At 45.3% G+C, this 24,024-nt stretch overlaps 1 protein-coding gene, 1 long non-coding RNA gene and 1 pseudogene across 4 annotated transcripts in view; 1 reads left to right on the top strand and 2 right to left on the bottom strand.

Moving 5' to 3' along the window:
* Window positions 1–24,024, top strand: part of LOC115803756 (uncharacterized) — a 25,422-nt gene extending 1,398 nt beyond the window's left edge. Inside the window, exons 2-4 of one of the 2 annotated variants that reach the window (XR_016387837.1) lie at window positions 15,152–16,204; window positions 17,270–18,446; window positions 21,656–24,024. This is a non-coding gene — a long non-coding RNA (uncharacterized LOC115803756). Of the gene's footprint in view, window positions 1–15,151; window positions 16,205–17,269 lie in introns of both variants that reach the window. The other variant, XR_004024528.2, reaches the window with a different exon arrangement.
* Window positions 8,182–8,825, bottom strand: LOC149747422 (pyrin pseudogene; annotated as a pseudogene).
* Window positions 8,814–21,879, bottom strand: MEFV (MEFV innate immunity regulator, pyrin). Of its 2 annotated transcripts, XM_022594659.3 has the most exons (9): window positions 21,181–21,505; window positions 18,063–18,881; window positions 15,718–16,097; window positions 15,197–15,292; window positions 11,895–12,125; window positions 11,456–11,478; window positions 9,476–9,591; window positions 9,267–9,299; window positions 8,814–8,911 (listed from the first exon to the last, which is right to left on the bottom strand). In XM_022594659.3, exons 1-9 carry the CDS (start codon window positions 21,455–21,457, stop codon window positions 8,880–8,882), a joined length of 2,007 nt encoding a protein of 668 aa, XP_022450367.2. In that variant the 5' UTR covers window positions 21,458–21,505; the 3' UTR covers window positions 8,814–8,879. The 2 variants fall into 2 exon arrangements, with proteins under 2 accessions (XP_022450367.2, XP_022450365.1); XM_022594657.3 differs by lacking the exon at window positions 8,814–8,911 and having other exon boundaries at window positions 9,004–9,299; window positions 21,181–21,879.

Genomic DNA, 24,024 nt, shown 5'->3' with positions numbered 1-24,024 from the left:
GAAAAAAACCTTCTTTAATCAAAGCAGTGTAGTTTGAACTACACGTGAATAAATAGAACAGTATAGCCAAAATTGATCTGAATATATGTCGACCTGTATGCAAGGATAGCATTTAACTTGGTGCTAGCAGAAATGATTCTTCTGGGAAAAAAGGCTCTTGTCTTTACACTACATACAAAAAGATGGAATTTAATAGCCAATGAAAGAACGCTTAAGAGAAGGTTAAGTTTAATATTGAGGCAAAATAGGAAACTGAGGTGCCTTAAAGTAAAATATAAGCTTGTGTGACTGTATTTAAAAAAAAAAACTTTAGAAAACAATATTAATAAAATCAAGCAGTAGGCTGGGACATAATTGTAGAAGATAAACCAGATGAAGACTAAGGCATTCCCAGCATACAAAGAGCTCCTGCTAACTGACCAAAGACTAAGGCAAAAGCTATGAAGTCATTCCAAAGAGGAGGAAAACTAAATGATCATTAACATTTGAAAAGATGCTTAATGGGAATTCCCTGGTGTTTCAGTCGTTAGGAGTCTGTGCTTCCACTGCAGTGGGCATGGGTTCCACCCCTGGTTGGGGAACTAAGATCCTGCATGCCCCTTCATGCAGTGTGGCAGAAAGAAAAAGGGAGGAAGGGAAGGAAGGAAAGAAAAGAAAGAATGAAAAGATGCTTAGCCACTTTGGAAACAGTTTGGCAGTCTTTCAAAATGTTAACATAGAATTACTTACTATAGGATCCAGCAATTCCATTCCTAGGTATAAACCCAAGAGAAGTGAAAACTTGTACCTGAAGAGCAGCATTATTCATAATGGCTGAAAAGTAGAAACAACCTGTCTATTGAACAGATTAACAAGATATAGTATATCCATATAATGGGTTATTAGCAGTAAAAAAGGAACAAAGCAGTGATACATGCTGCAACATGGATGAACTTTGAAACATTGTGCTAAGCCAGAGAACACGGTGACACAAGGCTTTGTGTAATTCTTATGTGAAATGTCCAGAATAGGCAAATCCATAGAGATAAAAAGGTTAGTGGTAGCCAGGGGCCGGGGGCAGAGAGGAATAGCAAGTGAATGCTAAGCAGTGCAGGGTTTGTTTTGGGGGTGATAAAAATGTTCTGGAATTAGTGGTGATGTTTGTACACATTGTGGATATACTAAAAACCACTTAGTTGTGTATTTAAAAGGGTGAATTTTATGCTATGAGAATTATATCTCAATTAAAAAAGACCGCCAGACAGGGAAAATTACATCCTACAAATACAAATGTTTAGTATGTAAAATATTTATGAAGAAGTACTACAGACAGCTAAGTTCAAAATCTAGAGTCCACATGGCAAGTAGTTAAAGGACTTGTACCATTTTTATAGACTTGATGGAAGCAATTTTCACATGTTGAAGTATAGGGAAGTCATTCTGGCTTATATGTGATTTGGCTTGACCTTTATACTAACTAGAACAGGCCTGTCTTATGGCCTGTCAAACATACATTATACATCTGCTTTAACCTTTTTTTTTTTTTTGCGGTACGCGGGCCTCTCACTGTTGTGGCCTCTCCCGTTGCGGAGCACAGGCTCCAGACGCGCAGGCTCAGCGGCCATGGCTCACGGGCCCAGCCGCTCTGCGGCATGTGGGATCTTCCCGGACCGGGGCACGAACCCGTATCCCCTGCATCGGCAGGCGGACTCTCAACCGCTGAGCCACCAGGGAAGCCCTGCTTTAACCATTTGAAAAAAGAAAAAGGAATACAGTTACCAGATTGTTTAGAATTCCACTTTGAAGATAGGGATAAGTGCCCCCCCTTCCCCGCCCCCACGATGCCAGTGCTGGTACTCCTTTGAAGATGAAGTTCTCTTCCCAGACACCAAGGTCATGCTAACTAGCTGTGTGCATGCTAATCTGTCCCTTTTGAAACCTTGAAGGAATGTACCTCTGTCATGTTTGATGTTTCTTCTTTGTTCTGACAAGATATAAAACTGTGGTTCAGGTATCCAAAATACAGCCAGATGGGACTTGTCTGGTGGTCCAGTGGGTAAGACTCCATCCTCCTAGTGCAAGGGGCCTGGGTTTGATCCCTGTTTGGGGAACTAAATCCTGCATGCATGCTGCAACTGAGAAGCGTGCATGCTGCAAGTAAAGATCCAGCGCAGCCAAAATAAATTAAAAAATAAATATTAAAAGAAAAATAGAGCCGGGTGGTGATTGAGATGTAGTTTCAGACATGTGCCTGCATCATTGAGACCCTGAATTTTCTGAACTGTATCAAACTCAAGGATACCACAAGCCATTTTCAAAACAGTATCTGCTAATAGCTGCCAGCTGCAACCTAATGGTCCAACGTTTCCCCTTGTAACTTTGCAACTATTTTGGACCCCAACCAGTCCATACTTAAAAAGCACTCTTACTTCTTGCCAGCTTCAATTGTAGTTCCTTTTTTTAATTTTTTTAATTTTTGGCTGCATTGGGTCTTTTGCTGCACGCGGGCTTTCTCTAGTTTTGGCGAGCGGGGCTACTCTTCGTTGCAGTGCGCGGGCTTCTCATTGCGGTGGCTTCTCTTGTAGAGCATGGGCTCTAGGCACGCGGGCTTCAGTAGTTGTGGTACACGGGCTGTAGAGCACAGGCTCAGTAGTTGTGGTGCACGGGCTTAGTTGCTCCACGGCATGTGGGATCTTCCCGGAGCAGGGCTCAAACCTGTGTCCCCTGCATTGGCAGGCAGATTCTTAACCACTGCGCCACCAGGGAAGTCCTCAATTGTAGTTCTTGACAAACAACATATGTAGCTTTGCAGTTTTTGCCTATACGAGCCTCCCCTATTTTGTAGTCTGATGGAACACAATTAAGGTGCTTCTTAAATCTGTATCTTCCAGGCTGTAGTCCTCAGTTTGGCTTGAATAAAACTCTTTTCTATTACTATTATAATTGTTTATCAAATATGTGTGTTTGGGCTTCCCTGGTGGCGCAGTGGTTGAGAGTCCGCCTGCCGACACAGGGGACGCGGGTTCGTGCCCCGGTCTGGGAAGATCCCACATGCTGCGGAGCGGCTGGGCCCGTGAGCCACAGCTGCTAAGCCTGCGCGTCCGGAGCCTGTGCTCCGCAACAGGAGAGGCCACGGCAATGAGAGGCCCGTGTACCACAAAGAAAAAAAAAAATGTGTGTTGACAGAATGAAGCAAAAAAGTAGAAATACACATGGAAAAATTCATAGCCTCATTAGCAGGTAATGAAATAAATTAAAACAGGTAAGACCTCATTACATCTCTATTATATCAGCAAAAATTTTAAACGACAAACATTGCTTTGGGCGTGAAACATTCTTTCCAAAATATTGTATGGCCAACTACTGCAAGTGTTATCAAATAGCTTACATTCTGGAACAATTTTAGGAATAACAGGAGAAAATATATGTGTATGGGGAGGAGGTGGCAAAAAATGTACGCCAAAAAAAAATATATATATATATATATATACACCAAGCTGTTTATGGAACAATAGCAAGGGAGAATTGGCAACAACAAATCGCCAACCATAGGGAACGGCTAAACAAATAGGGAACATGAGCTGTGCCAGCACGTGGATTATGCATGTAGAACAAAGCTCCATGAAGAAAGCGAAGCGTGTGTTTTGTGCTCTGGTCACAACTATGGAGAACCTAAGTCCAATCTAGGCTTAGTGTGAATATGGGAAGAGAAGTTGGGGTAGGAGGAGTTTGGGGTTCAATCTTCATTTGATCCTCCTTTTTTCTTTCCTTTTTTTTTTGGCCATGCCATGTGGCATGCTGGATCTTAGTTCCCCAACCAGGGATCAAACTCATGCCCCCTGCAGTGGAAGCATGGAGCCCTAGCCACTGGACAGCCAGGGAATTCCCAATTCTCCTTTTCTCTTACATCCCTCTCTATGTCTCTTTATTTTGTGTGTGTGTGTGTGTGATAAGTTTTTTAAATTGAAGTATAGTTGATTTACACTGTTGTGCTAATTTCTGCTGTACAGCAATGTGACTCAGTTATACACATATATATTCTTTTTTTAAATGTTCTTTTCCATTATGGTTTATCCCAGGAGATTGGATATAGTTCCCTGTGCTATACAGTAGGACCTTGTTGTTTATCCATTCTAAATGTAATAGTTTGCATCTACTAACCCCAAACTTCTAGTCCATCCCTCTCCCTCCCCCCTCTCTTTATGTCTCTTTAAATGGAGGATGATAGAGGGACATCTGTGAACTAGAACACCTAATATTCCACAGGCCCACAGATTTGCAGATACAGCTCAGTACAGAATAATGTGACACTTGGGATGTGTGTCAAATGTTTTTCCGTGACAGCAGCCCCATCTTTTTCTTGGTCTCCTGTAGGGAAGTGGGATCTCACAGTAATCAACTGAGTGACAACAAATGCAGTTACAACTGCATTTTCCAATGGACTTATTTATGGGGCCCAGCCAATAATTCTAAGAACCACAGTTCATTAATACAGGTACAAAAGTGTATTATAACAATCCAGTTTGCTTGTTTTTTCCTAAGGCTTCCTAAGTCCTCAAGACAGGGAGGATATCCCATAAATCAACTTGATTTAAACTTCCTCTCTGTCTCCCTTTGCTTCATCTCTCATTCTTTCTCTAATCTTCCTCTCCCCACTGTCTTATCTCCTTTGGACTATTCATAGAACAGATATTTAGTCTGGCCATAAAATTATGTGTTAAGGATATTTTTCCAAGTGATTTGTCTTAGCCATTTAGTATAATATCCCTGAAGTTCTAACAAGGCAGCTCCTCAAAGACTAGCTCACTAGCTAGGTAGTAGCTCTATCAATAGAAACTTCATAGGTGAATTGTATAAAATCCTCAAAACCCTAAAGTGTCTTGTTTCTGTTCCTTTGGGAGGTGAGGATAATCAGAGCAGTTTTTGGAGATGCAGGCAGGTTGACTCTGATTATAGCCTGCCAACAGGAAAATGTTGAAAGACCGGAATTGGATTAACCCAGTGCACTAACCCCCAGTTCCAGAAAAACAGGAGAAACCTGGAGAAAAACTAGGAGCATATAGGAACTTCCCTGGTGGCGCAGTGGTTAAGAATCTGCCTACCAATGCAGGGGACACGGGTTCCAGCCCTGGTCCGGGAAGACTCCACATACCATGAAGCAACTAAGCCCGTGCGCCACAACTACTGAGCGTGCACTCTAGAGCCCACGAGCCAGAACTACGAGCCTGCATGCCACAACTACTGAAGCCCGTGTGCCTAGAGCCCATGCTCCGCAGCAAGAGAAGCCACCGCAATAAGAAGCCTGTGCACCACAACAAACAGTAGCCCCCACTTGCCACAACTAGAGAAAGCCTGTGTGCAGCAACGAAGACCCAATGCAGCCATAAATAAATAAGTGTATTTAAAAAAAAGTTAAAAAAAAAAAACTAGGAGCATATAGTGGTGTCATCCTTCTTCCCTCTAAGCAAACAGAATATTACTGGGCAGTATCCATAATGTGAGTGCACAGAAGGTCACTTTTAAATGCACACACCGGACAGTGTAACATCAAACAGATGAACATTCTACGAAAATTCACAATTCTTCCATCAATTTAATATTCCAGGAAGACAGAATGGATAACTTCTATCGCCTGGGCATTTAACAGTAATGCAATATATGATCAAAACAAATTCTAGTGCTTTAGAGTTCCAGCCTTTGCTGAAATGATTAGTCCTTTAGATCTATAGAAAAAATATACTACAGAAAATACCATCTTATATACCAGACTCTTTGTAACAAAAGGCTTTGTTAGTACCCGCAGGCTTAATCATTGACTCTGTTAAAAATGATTTCTTTTTTAAAGTGTTTTCTTTTTAATTAATTTATTTTTGTCTGTGTAGGGTCTTCGTTGCTGCGTGCGGGCTTTTCTCTAGTTGTGGTGAGTAGGGGCTCCTCTTCTTTGCGGTGCACGGGCTTCTCATTGCGGTGGCTTCTCTTGTTGCGGAGCACGGGCTCTAGGCGCATGGGCTTCAGTAGTTGTGGCTTGCGGGCTCTAGAGCACAGTCTCAGTAGTTGTGGCACACAGGCTTAGTTGCTCCACGGCATGTGGGATCTTCCCGGACCAGGGCTTTAACCTGTGTCCCCTGCATTGGCAGGCGGGTTTTCAACCACTGCGCCACCAGGGAAGCCCTAAAAATTTCTGCTTCTAAGTGATTTTTCATCTTGAGACTTCAAAAGACATTTTTAACAATAAATGAAATAGAAATGCTCAACTAAAGGAAGTCATATTTGTAGCACTTAACTAATGGTCTCATACTGCTTCCTCTTTTCTGAGTATAATTGGTAATTTTCTTACTTAGCCAGACTCAACTGTCTTATAGCTTTCTGATTTCCACTGCAACCTTGGAGAATACAACCAAAACTATAGATCTTATTAATAGTAGTTTAGACACCCACTAGAGAAAACAATACAAGCAAAGTCGTCTTAATCTCACCCTATAAAAGCCCTCCTACCCCTGGCAGAGTCTCAAAATGGTTCATCCCGTCTCCTCGGTGGATGCTAAAATCTTTCACTGTTGCCCTGTAGGCCGACATTCTCTTCCTGCATCCCTGTACCCTAAACTCTGATGCTCTGTGGTGGCTCCAGCATGATATGGACTGACATTGGCATGGTTTTGGTCTATGTAATGACTTACTGAAGGCGTTCATGTGATTTTTTTCAAGGTCTTTTTCTGTCCATAAACGATTTTGTTTCCCTTACCACCTACTTTAATCTAGCTGAGAAGTCTTGATAGTTTAATGGGTTTTGTTACAAATTCACAGAATAATTGCTCAGTTTCCTGAAGTGATAAAGGTATAGTTGTTTTTACTCACTCTTCCAGCTCTCAGGCAAATAGAAACTGCAGACATATATAGGGTTTGGTCAAAGATCAAAGCGTAGTGGCTCAAAATTATTCTTTCCTACTTATAATCAGCAAGTCATTCTAGGCAGAATTCCTCTCTATTCCATAGCTTTATGGTGATGATTAACTAAAATAAAAACATGGAACTAAGCACATAGTAAATGTATAATAAATATTATTATCATATATTATACTCTTATTATAGTCTACTTGTTAATAAGAATAAGAACATTGGATTTCAATCATGACTTGAACTCTACTTCCTGTGAATGATAACAAGCCACTTAACCTCTATTTGGCCGCCCTGAAACACTTTACTAGCTCTCCCTGACAGCACAATGAGGTCCAAATTCCTATGCATAGTGCATAAGGCTCTTGACAATATGAGTCTTGAGTTTCCATTCTCATACCACACTGACATACCATCAAAAACCCATCAAGCACTTTAAATTGTAAATCTCATGCTGCTTCATATTGTGGCACTTCATATGCCATTCTTCACTTAAAATGCCTTTTCACCACTCCTTTTCAAAATAATTCTTAGTCATTAAGACTCACTTAAAGTACTCTGAAATTCTCTCAGAATCCTCTATTCAGTTACTACTTGTAATATGCTCACATATTGTTCCAATATATATTTATATTTTAGTACCTATGTTGCTCTGGGCTTATACATTTACTATTCAGATCCTTACTACAGTTAAGGTTTTCACTAAAAGGCAGAAGTTTTATCTTGCTCTCTCTGTAATCTCAGCAACTGATGCTGCTTTTAGCCCAAAATCAGTCCCCAAACACTGGTAGAAAAAGAAGTAAATGAACAAAATGCATTAATTCCAGGCCTCAGAACTCTCATTTGTAAAATTAAAAAGTTATGGTTAATGATCATCTATGTAAGCTCTATGATGTTATTATTCATAAATAATTTTATTTATAAAAAACAAAAGGGAGGATAGAATGAGGGAACACATCCTTGCCATGGAGTCCTGAGGGAAAACGAGGGTGGGCTCTCTGTCTCAGAAGCATCTTAGGGTGCTAATTCATACAAGGATTTATTAAGCAACAGCTGTGTGCTTCCTTCTCTGAAATCAATGGCATGTCATCAATACATGTGTTCTCTTTACCCTTGGTTTACCAATATTTGTTTACCCAGCTTACTTCTGCTTCTGTTCCATAAGCTCCTTGAGCACAGGGCCTATTCTCTTATTGATTATATTCCCCACAGCAGCTGGAACCTAGTAGGTGTTCAATAATGACTGTTGAATGTATGGATTCAAGATACAGGGCAGGAGCCTGAAGAAAGATGCAAAGTGTTGGATATTCAGTGAGGCCCCTGGCCACCCACTGGACGGATATTCAGAGGATCCATGTTCTCTCCATCATGTGTCCTGGGGCTGAAGATAGGTTGAAGGGGCCCAGAGGAAAAGAAGCCAATGGATGTTGAGATGTGGGATTTGGCTGTCACAGTGTAAAAGGAAATGTCCCCAGTCTTGTAGTTCAGGAAGATGCCCACATGCCTGGGGGGCTCCCTCATCCGGGTGGAGGGAAAGTTGGACGCCTGGCACTCATTTTACTTCATCATCATTTCTACCCAATAACTATTCTCTGGTGAGAGAGCCATATTCTCCTTGCTGCTCGTGGCTGCCTTGCAGACACCCAGGACCCACCCTGTCTTGTCTCCCACCTTCACTTCTCAGTAATGGCAGCTAGAGAGCAAACTGAGAGAGCCCAGGGCAATGATTCAGCTATAGAATCTTTCTGGACTAGCAGGTAGACGGTCCCACTTTTTTTCCAAGTCTCACACTCTTCAAGTCATCAGAGAAGATGAAAGATGAGGTTGGGGTGGGCAGCTTCTGCTTCCAGAATCACATTAACTGCAGAGAGAATTAGAATTCCTAGCTTGAGGTCCATGGGCAACATCCCCACAGGGTTCTCCCCACATCCAAGAAACGTGGACAGGGTCATTCTGGAATGCACCGGGGGACAGCACAGGGACCCAGCAGGCCAAGTCTACTTGCCTCAGGGTGCCTGACCACCAGTCACTTCTGGAACTACAGAGAAAAGGAGATGGGAAAAATCCTGAGCATTTTCATTCAGAGGGCTAAATCTACCCGGGTCCCCACAACAAGGAAAGACAGTGACTCCCTCTCCCTGCTCAGGACTCGGCTTCCTCTGCTTGGATATAACCCCATTCCTCTCTGGTACCCAGGCCTGCCTTGGATACTCTGTACTCTGGTGAGTTGACAGTCAGTGACCCTGGCACAGAGCCTGTGAGCACTTGTCATGACTTTGCTCCCACCTTTGTTACAGGTGTTTTCTCTTTTCTAAATAATTCCCAGAAATCAACAGCACAAGGGAAAATGGCCGTAATCCCTGGCCAACACATACTACCACCACCGGACTCACCGTTGAACATTTCCATCTCTGAACGCAGGGTTTCTAAAAGGAGAAGGAGTTTGAGTTAGGTTCCCAGATAGGGACAGGTGTGGGAGGGGCTGAAGGCAGAGTCAGAAAGGCTGTGGGGGGTGGAGAAGGGACACCAGGGGGCCCCAGGCTACGTGGCTCTCAGGGAGGAGGTGAGCAGGCGCCTCCCATCTTCCCACAAGCCCACCTACCCAAGAAGTGCCTCATGCGCTTCTCCACAAACTCTGATTTCTGGTAGAGCAGGTGGATCTTTTCTTTCACCTCTGGAGGGGTGGCCCACAGCTCAGGGACAGTCACCTTCTTGGCCCTAGAGACAAAAGATTGTTGGCCAAAGAGAACTGGAGTGTGGGGGTAGCCCAGGGTCTCATGAGCTGGAAGGGAGGTGCAGCCTCCACAGGGCACACCCAGTCCAGCCTTGGCTTCTCAAAGAAGGTTCTCCCTGGGCTTCAAGTTCTAAACACTGGTCCTCAACTCTGGCCATGGATTGGCATCACCTGGGGGAGTTTTAAAAACCACTGGTATCAAAATCACAGTGAGTTTTGATAATGGCCATAAAGTGGTACTGATGTTGAAATGCTCAGCCCAGAATTACTTATGTCAAATTAATTACACTTCCCTGAGTCTTTTTCTTTCTATTGAAATAAAAATGATATTAAGTGAGAAAAATAAACACAATGAGATACCACTTCACAGCCATTAGGATGGCTACTATTTAAAAAAAATAAAAAATAACAAGTGTTAGCAAGGATATGGAGAAATTGGAACCCTTGAGCATTGCTGGTGGGAATGTAAAATGGTGCAGACACCACGGGAGATAGTACTCTAGTTCCTCAAAAACCTAAACATAGAATTACTGTATGATACAGCAATTCCACTTCTGGGGATATACCCAAAAGAAGTGAAAGCAGGACTCAAACAAATATAGGTATGCCGATATTCATAGCAGCATCATTCACAGTAGCCAAAAGGTAGAAGCAACCTAGTATCCACTGATGGATGAATAGATAAACAAAATGTATATACACATGATGGAATATTATTCAGCCTTAAAAAGGAATGGAATTCTGGCACATTCTACAACATGAATGAACCTTGAAGACATTATGCTCAGTGAGGTAGGTCAGACACAAAAACACAAATATTGTATGATTCCACTTATATGATGTAGTTAGAGTAGTCAGATTCATATAGACAGAGAGTAGAATGGTCGTTGCCAAGGGTTGGGGGAGGGGAGATTGGGGAGTTGTTTAATGGTATGGAGTTTCCATTTGGGAAGATGAGAAAATTCTGGGGATGGATCATGGTGATGGTTGCACAACAATGCAAATGTACTTAAAGCCACTGAACTGTACTTTTTTTTTTTTTTCTTTTTTGTGGTATGTGGGCCTCTCACTGTTGTGGCCTCTTCCGTTGCGGAGCACAGGCTCTGGACGCGCAGGCTCAGCGGCCATGGCTCACGGGCCTAGCCGCTCTGCGGCATGTGGGATCTTCCTGTTCCGGGGCACGAACCCGTGTCCCCTGCATCGGCAGGCGGACTCTCAACCACTGTGCCACCAGGGAAGCCCTGAACTGTACATTTTTAAATGGTAAATTTTGTTATGTATATTTTACCACCAAAAAAATACTTTAAAAAATTGATGCCTGGGTTGTGCTCCTGAAGATCCAGGTTTAATTTGTCTGCGGGGACCTGGATGTCAGGATTTTGTAAAGCTCCCCCAGGCGATTGGAAGGTCCAGCCTCTTCCCCTCCCCTCCCCTCCCCTCCCCTCCCCTCCCCTCCTCTTCCCTCCCTTCCGCTGCTTGCTGGGCTTAGCAGATCCACTCCTGGAAAGTGCTTCCCTCACTGTGGCCACAAGCAGTCCTGCAGGAACAGTTTTCATAAGGCGAATTGCATGGGACACAGTCTGTTAGGGGGGGTTTCTTACGAAGCCACCACCACACAACAGGCCATGTTCATTTGGTCCAGTCTTTGACCCCATGCTCCCCCTCCTGATTGTGCTCCCATTCTTGCTACACAAGTCCAGAAAGGCCTTCACCTTCGGAAGCTGCAGGAGATGGGAGGACCCAGGGAGGAGCCACAGGCCCCGGGTTGGGATCATCTCCCTCCTAGGTCTGCCTCCCCAAATGCTTCCTGCAGTACACCCAAGGGATCATCAGGGGACCTCTTGGTACCTGTGCAGGGTGACTCTGACGTCCTAGGAGAGAAAAGAGGGAAGTTCTCTATTACCATTCTCATAGGGGCTGTGCTGACTACTTGGCCTCTCCTCCTGGGCTCCCAGCCCCACAGTGTCAGCAAAAATGGGGCACCTCTCCCCAGTTCTAATTCTAATCTGCTGAGGTGGCACCCTGGCTGGGGCCTCCACATAACTGTACCCAAACTCTGCTGGTCTCTTCTGGGAGATGTCACAGGATCCCCTAGATACTGGGCCATCCTGGGCTCCTGAGAATTCATTGAAGGGGCCTGGGCATTGTGGGTCACCAAGACCAAGTCCCGCCCCTGGCCCTAAGGGCCTTACCCACTGGCTTGGGCAGAGCTGATGGCAGTGCTGGGAGCCCATGTCACCCTACTGCACACAGTGGATGGGGGAAGGCCAGGCCCAGCCACACTTACCTTCATAAGCTCCCATTCTGGCTGGCACTGCTTGGCCTCCAGCTCCCCAATCAGCTTGTCGAGAAGGGCGATGTCCCCTGTCACCCGGGTGCCATATGTCTCCCTGACTTGGCCAATGGTCTGGCCCAGCTCCTCCAGACAGGCCACAAAGAGCTGCTCTTGCTGCTCTAAAAACTGGCATAACTGCTCCAACTGGTACTGGATTCTCTGCTTCTGGGTTTCAGCTTGTTTCTGGGGAACAGAAGTCAGGGAGGTGTAGGGGCGTATGTGGTGAGGTAGACGTGTGTGCCCAGGGAACCCGCAGAAGCCCACCTCCTGGAGGTGGGTAAGAGCAGGCTTCCTCAGCCTCTTGGAGGCCTGAATTCCAGAGTAGGAGGCAAAATGGGCTGGAACCTTCCAGAAAAGGTTGGCTTTTGGAAAATGCCCTAAAACCTGGTAAAATGGATTGAATTGTGTCCCCTTCAAAATGTATGTGTTATAAGTCCTAACCCCAGTACCTGAGAATATGATCTTATTTGGAAATAGGGTCATTGAGGATGCAATTAGTTAAGATGAGGTCGTGCTGGAGTGGGGTGGGCCACTGGAGTGGGGAAATTTGGACACAGATACACACACATGGAGAATGCCATGTAAAGAGACACAGGGGGAAGGAGACACCTAAAAGCTAAGGAGAGAGGCCTTGGAGTAGCCTTCCCTCGCGGCCCTCAGAAGGAAGCATTTCTGCCAACACCTTGCCTCCAGAACTGTGGGAGGCACACATTTCTGTGGTTTATGCTGCCCAGTTTATGGTACTTTGCAAGGGCAGCCCCAGAACACTAAGATAACTGGTGTCACCTTCTTCCTTCCTTGAAAAGCAGCGTGAGGATTGCATATGTCTGGAGCCATAAACAGACAAGGTCAGGACCACAAAGTCTCCAGGAGGGAGAGTTCTCTCCACTCCCCGACAGTCTCAGACTGCCCTGAAAGGGGTCAGTCAGTCCATCTATTTGAATGCAAGTGAACTTGACTTCCAATATTCTTGCACACTGGCCAACCATGACCTCTTCTGCCGTCCTCTTTCTCATCATCACTAAAAAGCTTCTGTGGACATGTGAAGTGGCTCTAGGGCATCTTTCCTTCCTCCAAGGAGGGAGAGGGCCCTTCAGATCTACTAGGACTGGACAGAAGAAATCTCATTTTTGGCTCAAAAGGACAGGATTAAGTCTTTAGTTCTTTTGAACCAAAAAAGTTTCTTCACCTTTTGTCGTTGTTATTTTTAATATGGGCACATTCATTTATTAGCTAAACTGATACACACAATTAACAAAAAATACTAGTGGACAGAACTCTCGTGTAAATTCCAGAGAGCCCAGGGCCTCACAGGATGCTTCGTGGATGTTTGCCCGGCTCCTGTTCCTCCGCCCACCATAGTCCCTTAGTTGACACACCAGAGTGGTTCTGATGTTGCTTGGTATTTTCTTGTAATTAAGGAATAAGACTATAACTCGATGTGTGTGGAATCTCACTCCTTCCTCTGTGACATCAGCAACCCTGCTGAATCACGTCCTGGGTTTCGGGTGCAGGAGAGTGTTCTCTCAGTCTTTATAATGGAGCACTGCAGACATGCACCTGTGCATCTGGTCTGCACAAGTCACACTTTCTCCAACACTTTCTAAGTCTAGACAATCAACAAAACAATCAGCCAAGGCTGGGCTGTGGTATTTGCCATTTCTGTGGTGTTGATATTCCCACCGTGGCCAGTTTCAAGTTTCCAATGTGATGTTCCTAAACATAGAGTCTGGAACACTTCTTGTTGTTGTTGACGGCAGTAACGTGGACTTTTTTTTTTAAGAGGACAGGTCAGTTGTCTCATTCAATGGCCTATATTCTAAAATTCTATAATTTTTCTCATGATTAAATTCAGGAGAAACATTTGGGGCAAGAATACAGTAGACCTAATGCCATGCTCTTTCTAGCATACCCCACTGGGAGGCAAAGACTGTCCAGTTTGCCATCATCATTATAATCATACTAGGATTGATGCTTGGTTAAGGAAGCATCTACCAGATATCGCTACTGTAAGTATATATTATTTCCTTTATAATTCCTAAGTAATTTGGGGAGTGGTACTTTGAGAGTGTGTAAATATCCTGTTCTCTAACGATTTTCTCTAAAAATTTTAGTATCTGTTGCTGATCCCTGTTGGTGTCAATTGTATAGTGGAAATTTTCTAATTCAATTATTCTTCTATACTTGTTTTATCTGGGTTTCTGCTGTAAAGAAGAGCTTTCCCAACTCCTTCCCTATGATTAAAAAAATTTCTTTTAATTATTGTAAAAAGGAGGAGGAGAAGGCGAAGACCTGAAAACAGCATCTCCTTTCCACAGAGCCCGTGTCACTGTATCTTAAGGGAAGGCTGAACCCTCTTGTCTCCCTGGGTTTCCCTGATCAGCCCAGGCTCCTGCCTCACCCTCCTTGGGGGGGCACCCCTGACCTCTGCTCCATCCACAAGTTCCAAGCCACCTGGGATTATAGGAAAGGGTTTTCATTTTACTACAACTCAAGAGCTTCCCAAAAGTCAGACACCTGGATCAATGCCACCCTCCTCCCATTCTGCCCTTTGTTATCTTTGCCTGTTTCCCACTGCAGTGTGGTGGGTCCCTGAAGAAGTTTGGAACTCAGAGTGGGAGACAGGATCCAACCAACAGAAATGCACCAGATAAATCAAGCCTCTGGGGGTAGTCTCCTTCACATGCAGGGAAAACAGGAGCAACCTAACGCATCCGAGTCTGGAAACAGCTTAACAGGAAGGCCACTAAGTTGTACTTACTGAGATCTGTGACGTTTCTTTAAAACCACAGTTTTAAAGAAAATGTCTACTTTAAGCATTTGAATTTTAAAAATCAACATGGTTTTTGTATCAAAAAAAAAAGTACAATAGACCACAACAACAATTATAAAAACAATACAGAGGAGTATTTAAAGTTGAATAGTCTCTCCTCCCCTTTCCTCAATCCCATTCCTCAGCTACAGCCACTGGCATTCCTTTCTCTAAACCATTTTGTGGTGAGTCTAAGAAAGCATGACAGGGTCCTGGGAGATGCCACTTCTTGCTGGAGGTGGTTTCCCTCCCCAGGGACAAGCTCATCCTTTGACACCTGTTATTCCCTGCCCCCCAAGAGCAGGTGATTCTAACTATGTGATCGGCTCTGCTTCCCTGTGAACCAATACAGGACATCAGGGACCCCTGCTCACTCTCGGTTCCCTCCCTCCTGCAGGGGTGAATCCAGGCAAAGACTGGCCACAGACCACCCAAGCCTTACCAGGAAGTTTGCTGTCTTCTTATCCCGCTGAGATCTCTGCTCCTCTCCAGATTTTCTCAACTCCTTCAGATGCTCCAGCTGCTTCTGAATTTGTTTCTGGAAAAAAAGAGCACTTGTCAAAGCTTGAACTTGGCTCCTGCCATCTTGGTGCCAACTCTAGATGGGAAAACTTGCTTCAGGGAATAAAGCTGAAGGTGAGGAAGCCAAGAGCACAGGGAGAGGTACCCAGGAAAGAGGAAGAATGAATCCATCACACCAAAGGAAGCAGAGCCAAGAGGCAGTGAGAAAGATTTCTAATGACCTCTTGTGAGCACCTGGGTTCAGCCATACCTAAAGCTAGATTCCCATAGCTACATGAACCAATAAATCCCTCTTTGCTGGCTTACTTTGTATTGTGTTTGCCATTTACAGCCCAAAGATGCTGGCTAATGCACCAACTCCCAGGGTTTTGGGGGAAATGAAGCAAGCCCCGATGTGTTCAAGTGCCCATCAGAGAAGGACCCCAATGCAGGAAGCCCTACCTTGTATTCCAGGGCGGCCTCCTCGATGGGGCGAACCCGGTGGCCTCGGTGCTCCTGACTCAGCCTGCAGATGAGGCAGATGGGTTCCCCGTGGTCCTCGCAGAAGAGCAGCTGGACCTGCTTCATGTGACGCTCACACTGTGGCAGGGACTTGGGGCTCAGGCTGGCCATCTGCAGGCCCTCCTGGCACTCGAGGCTTCCATGGCTCTTCCCCGGGAGCAAGTCCTGGCACCGAGGGCAGCTGGATGAGTAGCCACGTGAGACCTCAGGATCCCTAGAAGCAACGGAGCAGCTGCAGGAAACATGCACGCAGCTGCCACCAACCGGGTCTCCTTCCTGGGCACAGCAAAGGCGACACACAGCCTTGTCCTGCAGTCTCCCTGGGGACATAGCAGTGGAAAAATCTCATGAGTGACAAACCCAAGATGTTACCAAGGAATGCTGCAAATCACAGCGAGAGTCCGTTCCTGGGATACGTACATTCTCGGTTAGACTGAGGCCCCTCCCTAGCTTGTCCTCCCCCGACTTCCCTCCAGTGAAGTAGCAAAGGAGCCACTAGGACTGAAGGCTAAGGGATAGATTTCATACCAGTCCTGAGGATTGGAATTCTTGGGCATTTATCCTAAAGAAAGGCCTTTTGCTACAAATTCTATGCCTTCCTCCTGCACGCACACTGATAACAGGTGATATAAAGACAGTAAGACATTCCCACTGGTGTTTGCCACTTAACCACCACCTAGACTGCTCATAACTTGAGTAGAGCTCCCAAGGGATGGTGACTCGCTCATGGCCAGACCCCCAGCCCCTAGCAGAATCCCTGGCATGTGGTGAGCATTTGGGATGTGCGTGTTGAATGAAGGAATGAATGGGCCACTGCTCACATCCAGATTCAGGAAGCATGAAGTGAAAGTAAAGAAGGGGACTTTACAGGCTGAAGGGTATAGCCCACTATGATGACCTACAGCTATGACCAGCTCTGCCCCAAGACCATAGCACAGCTTCATAAAGCAGAAATGACAGGAGATACAGGAGGAATAGAAACGCACTCAAGCCACGAGTCCCCTCCTGCCTCCTCCTCTTGCAGGGTCCCAGGAATTCATATCACATCTGCAAGTGAGACTGCGAGCTCCCCAGTGACCATTTTCCCCTCCTTCCCTTGTGATAGTATTGATTGCTGTCCATATGGCTGCTCCCCGCCACCACCCAAAAAAAACTACATTTCTTAGCCTCCCTTGCAGTTAGATGTGGTCATGTGACTCCAGACACACCTCACTTCATTGCACTTCACTTTATTGCCCTTAACAGACTCTTTCATTTTTAAGAAAATGAAGGTTTGTGGCAACGCTGTGTTGCCAGATGATGGTGAACATTCTTTAGCAATAAAGTTTTTTTTTTGCAATAAAGTGTATTTAAATTAAGGTAGGTACATTTTTCTTTTTAGACATAGTGCTATTGCACACTTAATATAGATGATAGTATAGTATAAACATATGCACCAGGAAACCAGAAAATTCATGTGACTTGCTTTACTGCAATATTCTCTTTATTGCAGTGGTCTGGAACCAAACCCACGACGTGCCTGTACATTCTGGCTAAGAGGAAGTAAATGGAGGCATCACGAGCAGCATCTAGAAACTTCCGAAAACCTTCCCTAAGTGATACTATTCTCCTTTGTCCCTCCATCCTGCTGCCTGGAATGAGGATGCCACCATCTGAGAACACAACCTTGAGAGCAAACTCCATAGAGCAGAAAAGCAGCAGGAGCTTGGTTTCCTGACCACGGTGTACCACATTTGTCCTGGACCACCTGTGTGTCATTTATGTGAAAGAGGAACAAACGTCTATCTTGTTTCAGTTATGTTATTTTGGCATTTCTGTCATTCACAACCCATCACCATCCTAATTTCCGCCTCTTTAGTAAAAGAGACCTAGGACTTTAGCCAACAGTTCCCTCCCTGCCCAGACAGAGGCAAATAGCAGAATCGCAGCCCCATGACATACTGCCATGAGGTATTGTGAGAAGGTGATATTTGTACCCAGTCTTTCTCAGATGTTCAACCTGGGGTCCATGAAGCCCTTGGGAATTCTAAAGAAGGACTTCTTTAGAGTGTCTAAGAACTAACTAACTGAAATGTATGCAACATTTTTATGAAAATGTGCAGATATGCATTTTTCAGGATTCAGAGCCTACATCAGATTCTCAAAGTGTGGAGGACCTCAAGGGGGACCCAGAGGTCCAGTGAAATGAATACAGTGGGGATAAAAGCAGGTTTGCAGGGGGAAACCTGCAAAGGTCATCATTCCTAAGGATGCCAGGTCTTCTGGATTCTGAGGTCCTTTCTTACCTGAAGATGGAGGGACTTCTGGATTTGAAGGATCATGGAGCACACCACCTACCACCTCCTCCAAGGCCTTAGAGGTCTTTGGAGCCTCAGTTCCACTCTTCTCTGCAGGTACTGTGGACTCTGGATGCTCCCAGATCTTCTTTCCAGCTAACGATACACTGCAAAGTGTATTCCTGAGTGCTACCCCCTCCAGAGTCATGGCGTGTTCTGGATTCCTGGATCCTTTCTCTGCAGCCACAGTAGCCCCTGTGTTCAGAGTGGCTGCTGAGCCTGGATTCTCACTTCTCATTTTCTCTTGAAGCAGAAGAGCTTCTGGGTTGAGAGGTTCTGTCTCTCCTGAAGAAATGGTAAATTCAAGACTTTTGGGTCGCTTCTTTCCTGAAGGTAAATATGCTTCAGATATCTTAAATTCTCTCCTTCCCAGGGACCCAGCAAACGACCCACTGGAGAGTCCTTGGAGCCTTCCTGCAGAGCTGGCGTTCCTGCGCAGCCTGACCCCCTCATTGCTCCCCTTCTCCCCCTGTGGCTTGCTGGGAAAGGGGCTTCTCTTGGAAGACAGAGTTGTGTTCCTGGCCCCTGGCTTGCCCTGCACATCCGGGCGCTCAGAGCCTTTCTGATCTCTCTGTTTGCCCAGAGGCTTCTTCTGGAGCCCCCTTCCAGCCTCGGGCTGGATGGATGGTGGGCAGCCAGCCCCATCACCACTTTGTCGCTGCTTGTCACCTTCCAGGCCATCTGGTATCTTCAGACTCTTGGGCTTAATCTCCCCAGAGGAACCAGACATTGCTGAACTGTCTGTGTCACTTTCTTTTACCTGACACCCTGAAAAGACAATGAGATGGAAAGGCATGAAAATGTCCAGTGCTCAGGTTCAAGGTTTGGGGGAAGGGAGAGAAGACAGAATCCCTTTGGAAATTAGAGAAGCTCAGGACATTCTAGACAACAGCAGTCAATTACCATTAAATAAGAACATACTAATTATCTGCTATCTTATTTCTGAAATAGTGCTTTTCAAACTTTTTAGGCAGGAGAACTTGTTTCCAATATAAAGTCTTACATAGAATTCTTAATATATAAGTGAAAACCCTAATTTATGGGTATACATTTGTGTGCGATTTACAGATCTACAAAACTCACTTATCAGTCAATAAAGATCAGCACAAAAAATTGAAATCGGGGTCATGAAGGACAGTGAAAACTTCAGAAACTAATTTATTTTGGGTTTTTTTTCCCCCTTTGGTTTCATGAAGTGAAGAAAATCCTAACTCACACAGATAAGTATAAATGGTAATTTTTTTTTTTTTTTTTTTTTGCGGTACGCGGGCCTCTCACTGTTGTGGCCTCTACCGTTGAGAAGCACAGGCTCCAGACGCGCAGGCTCAACGGCCATGGCTCACGGTCCCAGCCGCTCCGCAGCATATGGGATCTTCCCGGACCAGGGCACGAACCTGTGTCCCCTGCATCGGCAGGCAGACTCTCAACCACTGCGCCACCAGGGAAGCCCAATGGTAATTTTTTTTAAAAGACAGCTTGCCTGGAAATTTCAGAACAATGTTTAATTAAACAGAAATGACAGGAAGGGCTGAATTCCAGGGTCTCCATAAAAAGGAGTTCAAGCATGAACTGTCACACTGATGGCCTCCAATATTTTAAAATTTGGTTAATCACTCATTTTAATATAAATTTGTTAGTTTTGTAAGTTAGTTAATAAAATTTGAATCAAGTATTTGCTAACATTCTAAAGAATCCCTGAAATGTCTTCCTGGGATACAATTTGAAAACCACTACTTTAATAAAGAAATGAAAATAACCTATAATTAGCACCTTAATTTTTGGTTTGAAAAGCCCTTATTAAAATTAAAGTTGCTTAAAACACTTTGCTATTGGCTTTCTAGGAAAAATATGTTATGAAAACTGGTTCAAGAACTGGTAAGAAACCCTGAAGAGATGAATAACCAGATTTTAAAATACAAAAAATTAATTTTAAAATTCTACTCATCAAATTACACCAGACTCAGATTACAGTTTAGCTTTATCACTCTTTCAAAGAGCAGAGAATTTTTATGTTATGTAAACTCTTCTACCTCATAGAAGCACATGGAAAGCATTCCTAATGTGTTCTTAAAGTCTAGAAATAGAAGAAAATTTCAAACATCGAAAAATAGTTTTTTAAACTGATCACAGATTAGCCCCTCCACCCCAAATGTCCAAAAAAAAGTCTTTAAAAGCAGAAATCAAATAGGCCACAGTCTTTGATCACAATGTAATAAAATCAGAAAGTTACGGCAAAAGAGTAGCAGAAGAAGGATAAGGAAGGAAAAAAGGAAAGAAAGATAAGATAAAAGGAAGGAAGAGGGGCTTCCCTGGTGGTGCAGTGGTTGAGAGTCCGCCTGCCAATGCAGGGGACATGGGTTCGTGCCCCGGTCTGGGAGGATCCCAGATGCCACGGAGCGGCTGGGCCCGTGAGCCATGGCCGCTGAGCCTGCGCGTCCGGAGCCTGTGCTCTGCAACGGGAGAGGCCACAACAGTGAGAGGCCTGTGTACCGCAAAAAAAAATAAAGAAGGAAGAAAGGAAAAGGGGGAGAGAGAAGGAAGGAGAGAAAGAAAGACAAAGAGGAAAGGAAGGAAGGAAAAGAAAAGGAAGGAGAAAGTCCTTTTAGAATTTTAAAATATCTTTGTAACGTGTTAGAGAAGAACTCAAAACTGAAATGAAGTGGATAACAGTGAGATTACCCATCAACCCTCTTGACAGGAGTGGTTAGTTTCTTGCTCACCCAAAGATACTCATCTGTAGGTAAGTGTTAATGACAAATGAAGTGAGGAATTCTCTACCAACAGACATCCAGCTCCTGCCTTTCCTGATTCTGCCCCATAGTCAGAACCTCATGCTTCTGGGTTTTTTAAAAAAAGCCATTGAGAGCCTTAGCTTTACTCCAGCTTCCAAGACCAGAGAGGGGGAAAGGACTTGCTTGGCTAAAGTCACCAGGGTTGTTGCAGACCTCGGACTCCTAACCCCCAAGTCAGGACGCACTGGCCGAACTGGTCCCTCTTGTACCTTCCACCCCACTCTGCAAACAGCCAGCAGTCGCAGTGGGGGAGGAGGGCGCATGGGGCCGCTTACCTGAGCCGATTGCACTGTTGAGATCCTCTGCCAGAAGGTGCTGGTTGATGGCCCTCAGGACCTGCAGGGTCAGCCGCACGGCGTCCTCCTCCCCATAGTGGGTGACCAGCAGAGTGGCCAGCTTCACTGGCTTGGCTGTCTGGAGTTGGCCCCGGGGAATCCGGGAGTGCTCCTTCTCCAGGCTGGTGTTCTGCAGCTTGAACTTGAACTTCTCAAAGTCATAGGGCACCAGCTCTTCCAGGGAGTACAGCAGATGGTCACTACGGGTCTTGGCCATGGCGTTGACCAGGAGAGGCTGGAGGCAACTGTCTGGCTTCTGAGGGGAGAAGCAGCTGTCTGTCCTGGAGCCCAGAGGGAGACTAAGAAGCAGCTTGTGAAATAACGGAAAAGGCACAGGAAATGCTCTGTGTTTTGGTGGGAACTGAGAGTAAGGCTGTGAGTATGTCATTGTTGGTTTGTGTTCTCTTTCTTACAGATTCAGAGGCTTTTCCAGCTGGGAGGACTCAATGCCTTGTCAGACACCTGGTCGTCAGCACCCAGCTCTCACTGACTTGGGCTGGACTGCATAGTGGTGGATGAGTCTTTGAGGAAGGGTCTGGGATTGGATTCCAGATTCTGGATCTTTGGGCAGGCAGTCAGATGCTTCCCTCTCCCCTCCCAGGATACGGGGGTGGGAGTGGGTGGAACAGAGCCCCTGGTCCCATGCTGGAGAGAACCATGATGAGGGTCAGCCCCTCTGGCCAACTGCTCTCCTCCAGACTCTTGGGGTTTTATTGACCCTCTGGAGCCAATGACAGGGGGATGGGGAGCAGCAAATACAGCCCTGCAAGCTCTGCCCCTCCCTGCCCAAGAAGGCAGGTGAGGCCAGAGGGGCACCACCAGGAGACAAGCCCTGGGGTTGCCCCTGTTGATGTAGTTCCAGTTGTCTGGTTCTTCCAGCAACACGAAGGCCTCGAAACACGACGCCTGGGACCACCATCCTGATTTATTTGTCCCAGTGCTAACTCTGCCGTGGCTTCCTGGGAGCAGACTCCGGAGGGAGGGTGTCATGCATGCACGTGTACTGAACACATGTTCTGGACCAGGATGCTGGAGAAACAAGGGTGAAAAAGGCATAGTCGTTCTTAGGGCTTGCAGCCCAGTATGGGGCCCCAGCAGTGGCTCCAAAGCTAATGGAGTTTGTATGGGGGGAGCTGACTGCTTCCTCCGTTAACGGCTGTGTCTTTCTGCTACATTGATTTTTATCCTCAACTTTTTGGTTCAAAAAATTTCAGGGCTTCCCTGGTGGCACAGTGGTTGGGAGTCCGCCTGCCGAGGCAGGGGACGTGGGTTCGTGCCCCGGTCCGGGAGGATCCCACATACTGCGGAGCAGCTGGGCCCGTGAGCCATGGCCACTGGGCCTGCGTGTCCGGAGCCTGTGCCCTGCAGTGGGAGGGGCCGCGACAGTGAGAGGCCCGCGTACCGAAAAAAAAAAAATTTCAAATTCACAGAAAATTTGAGAGCATAGTACAATGAACACTTATATACCCTTTACCTAGGTTCAGCAACCATTTACATTTCATGTTTGGTGATTCTCTCTCTCTCACACATGCACACACTTTTTTGTTTTTTTGAAGCATTTCGTAATAAATTGAAAACATATCAGATATCACTTCAAATACCCTAGCTATCCTAAATACTAAGAATGAGGATACAAGGATATTATTTTATTATTTATTTATTTAAATTTTATTTATTTATTTTTGGCTGCCCCCACTCAGCTTGTCAGATCTTAATTTCCCGACCAGGAATTGAACCCAGGCCCTCTGCAGTGAAAGCGCCGAGTCCTAACCACTGGACCGCCAGGGAATTCCCAAGGATATTATTTTAAATAATCACAGTAGTATTATCACACTCAGGAAATTTAATGTTGTTACAATACTACAAGCTTTCCATAATCAAATTCCTCAATTGTCCTGATAATATCTTTGATAGCTTTTTTTTTGTCCCAATCCAGGATCCAATCAGAGATCCTGCATTGCCTTTAGTTGCCATATCTCTGTAGTCTCCTTTTATCTAGAACACTTTCACATTCCCCTCACCTTTTAAAATTCTTTCAAGACATTAATGTTTTTGAGGGCTTCCCTGGTGGCGTAGTGGTTAAGAATCCTCCTGCCAATGCAGGGGACACGGGTTCGAGCCCTGGCCCGGGAAAATCCCACATGCTGTGGAGCAACTAAGCCCGTGCGCCACAACTACTGAAGCCCGGGCGCCTAGAGCCCCGTACTCCGCAGCAAGGGAAGCCCACGCACCTCGACGAAGAGTAGCCCCCTGCTCGCTGCAACTAGAGAAAGCATGCGTGCAGCAACAAAGACACAACGCAGCCAAAAATAAATAAATAAATATAAAAAATAAAGTGGGGACAGTGGGTGAGGTCTCAGACCTGGAGGCTTGCTTCGTCAAGCCCTCTTATTAAAAAAAAAAAAAATTAATGTTTTTGAACAGTCCATTCCAAGCACAGTGTCTCTCAATGTAGATTCGTGTGATTGTCTCCTCATTAGACTGAGGGTCCATCCACGCCTCCTTGAGATCTCTCCATTGTAAAAGGCCATTTTTTTCTTTGTAATTAATATGGAACCTCGGTGTGTGGAAAGGTCTCGCTCCCTCACAATCTTTCACCCCATGGTGTTAGCCTTCATTGATGATCCTTTCCTAAATCAGTTGCTAGAGTGGTGGTTGCAAAATGGTGGTATTTCTATCACTTAGTTGGCATCATTTGCACATCCTGGATTAAACTTTGTGTGTTTCTCATGAAATGTTTGGCTTACTGATGTTTTGTTGGTAATACAATTACCCTTCAACGAT

The sequence above is a fragment of the Delphinapterus leucas genome, chromosome 15 (genome assembly GCF_059928025.1).
Source record: "Delphinapterus leucas isolate spDelLeu-1000000601 "Yukka" chromosome 15, BTC_Dleu_Yukka2, whole genome shotgun sequence".
Classification (NCBI taxonomy): Eukaryota; Metazoa; Chordata; class Mammalia; order Artiodactyla; family Monodontidae; genus Delphinapterus; species Delphinapterus leucas.
The sequence above is the reverse complement of the archived record's forward strand: the minus strand, read 5'-3'. Positions and strand labels throughout refer to the sequence as shown.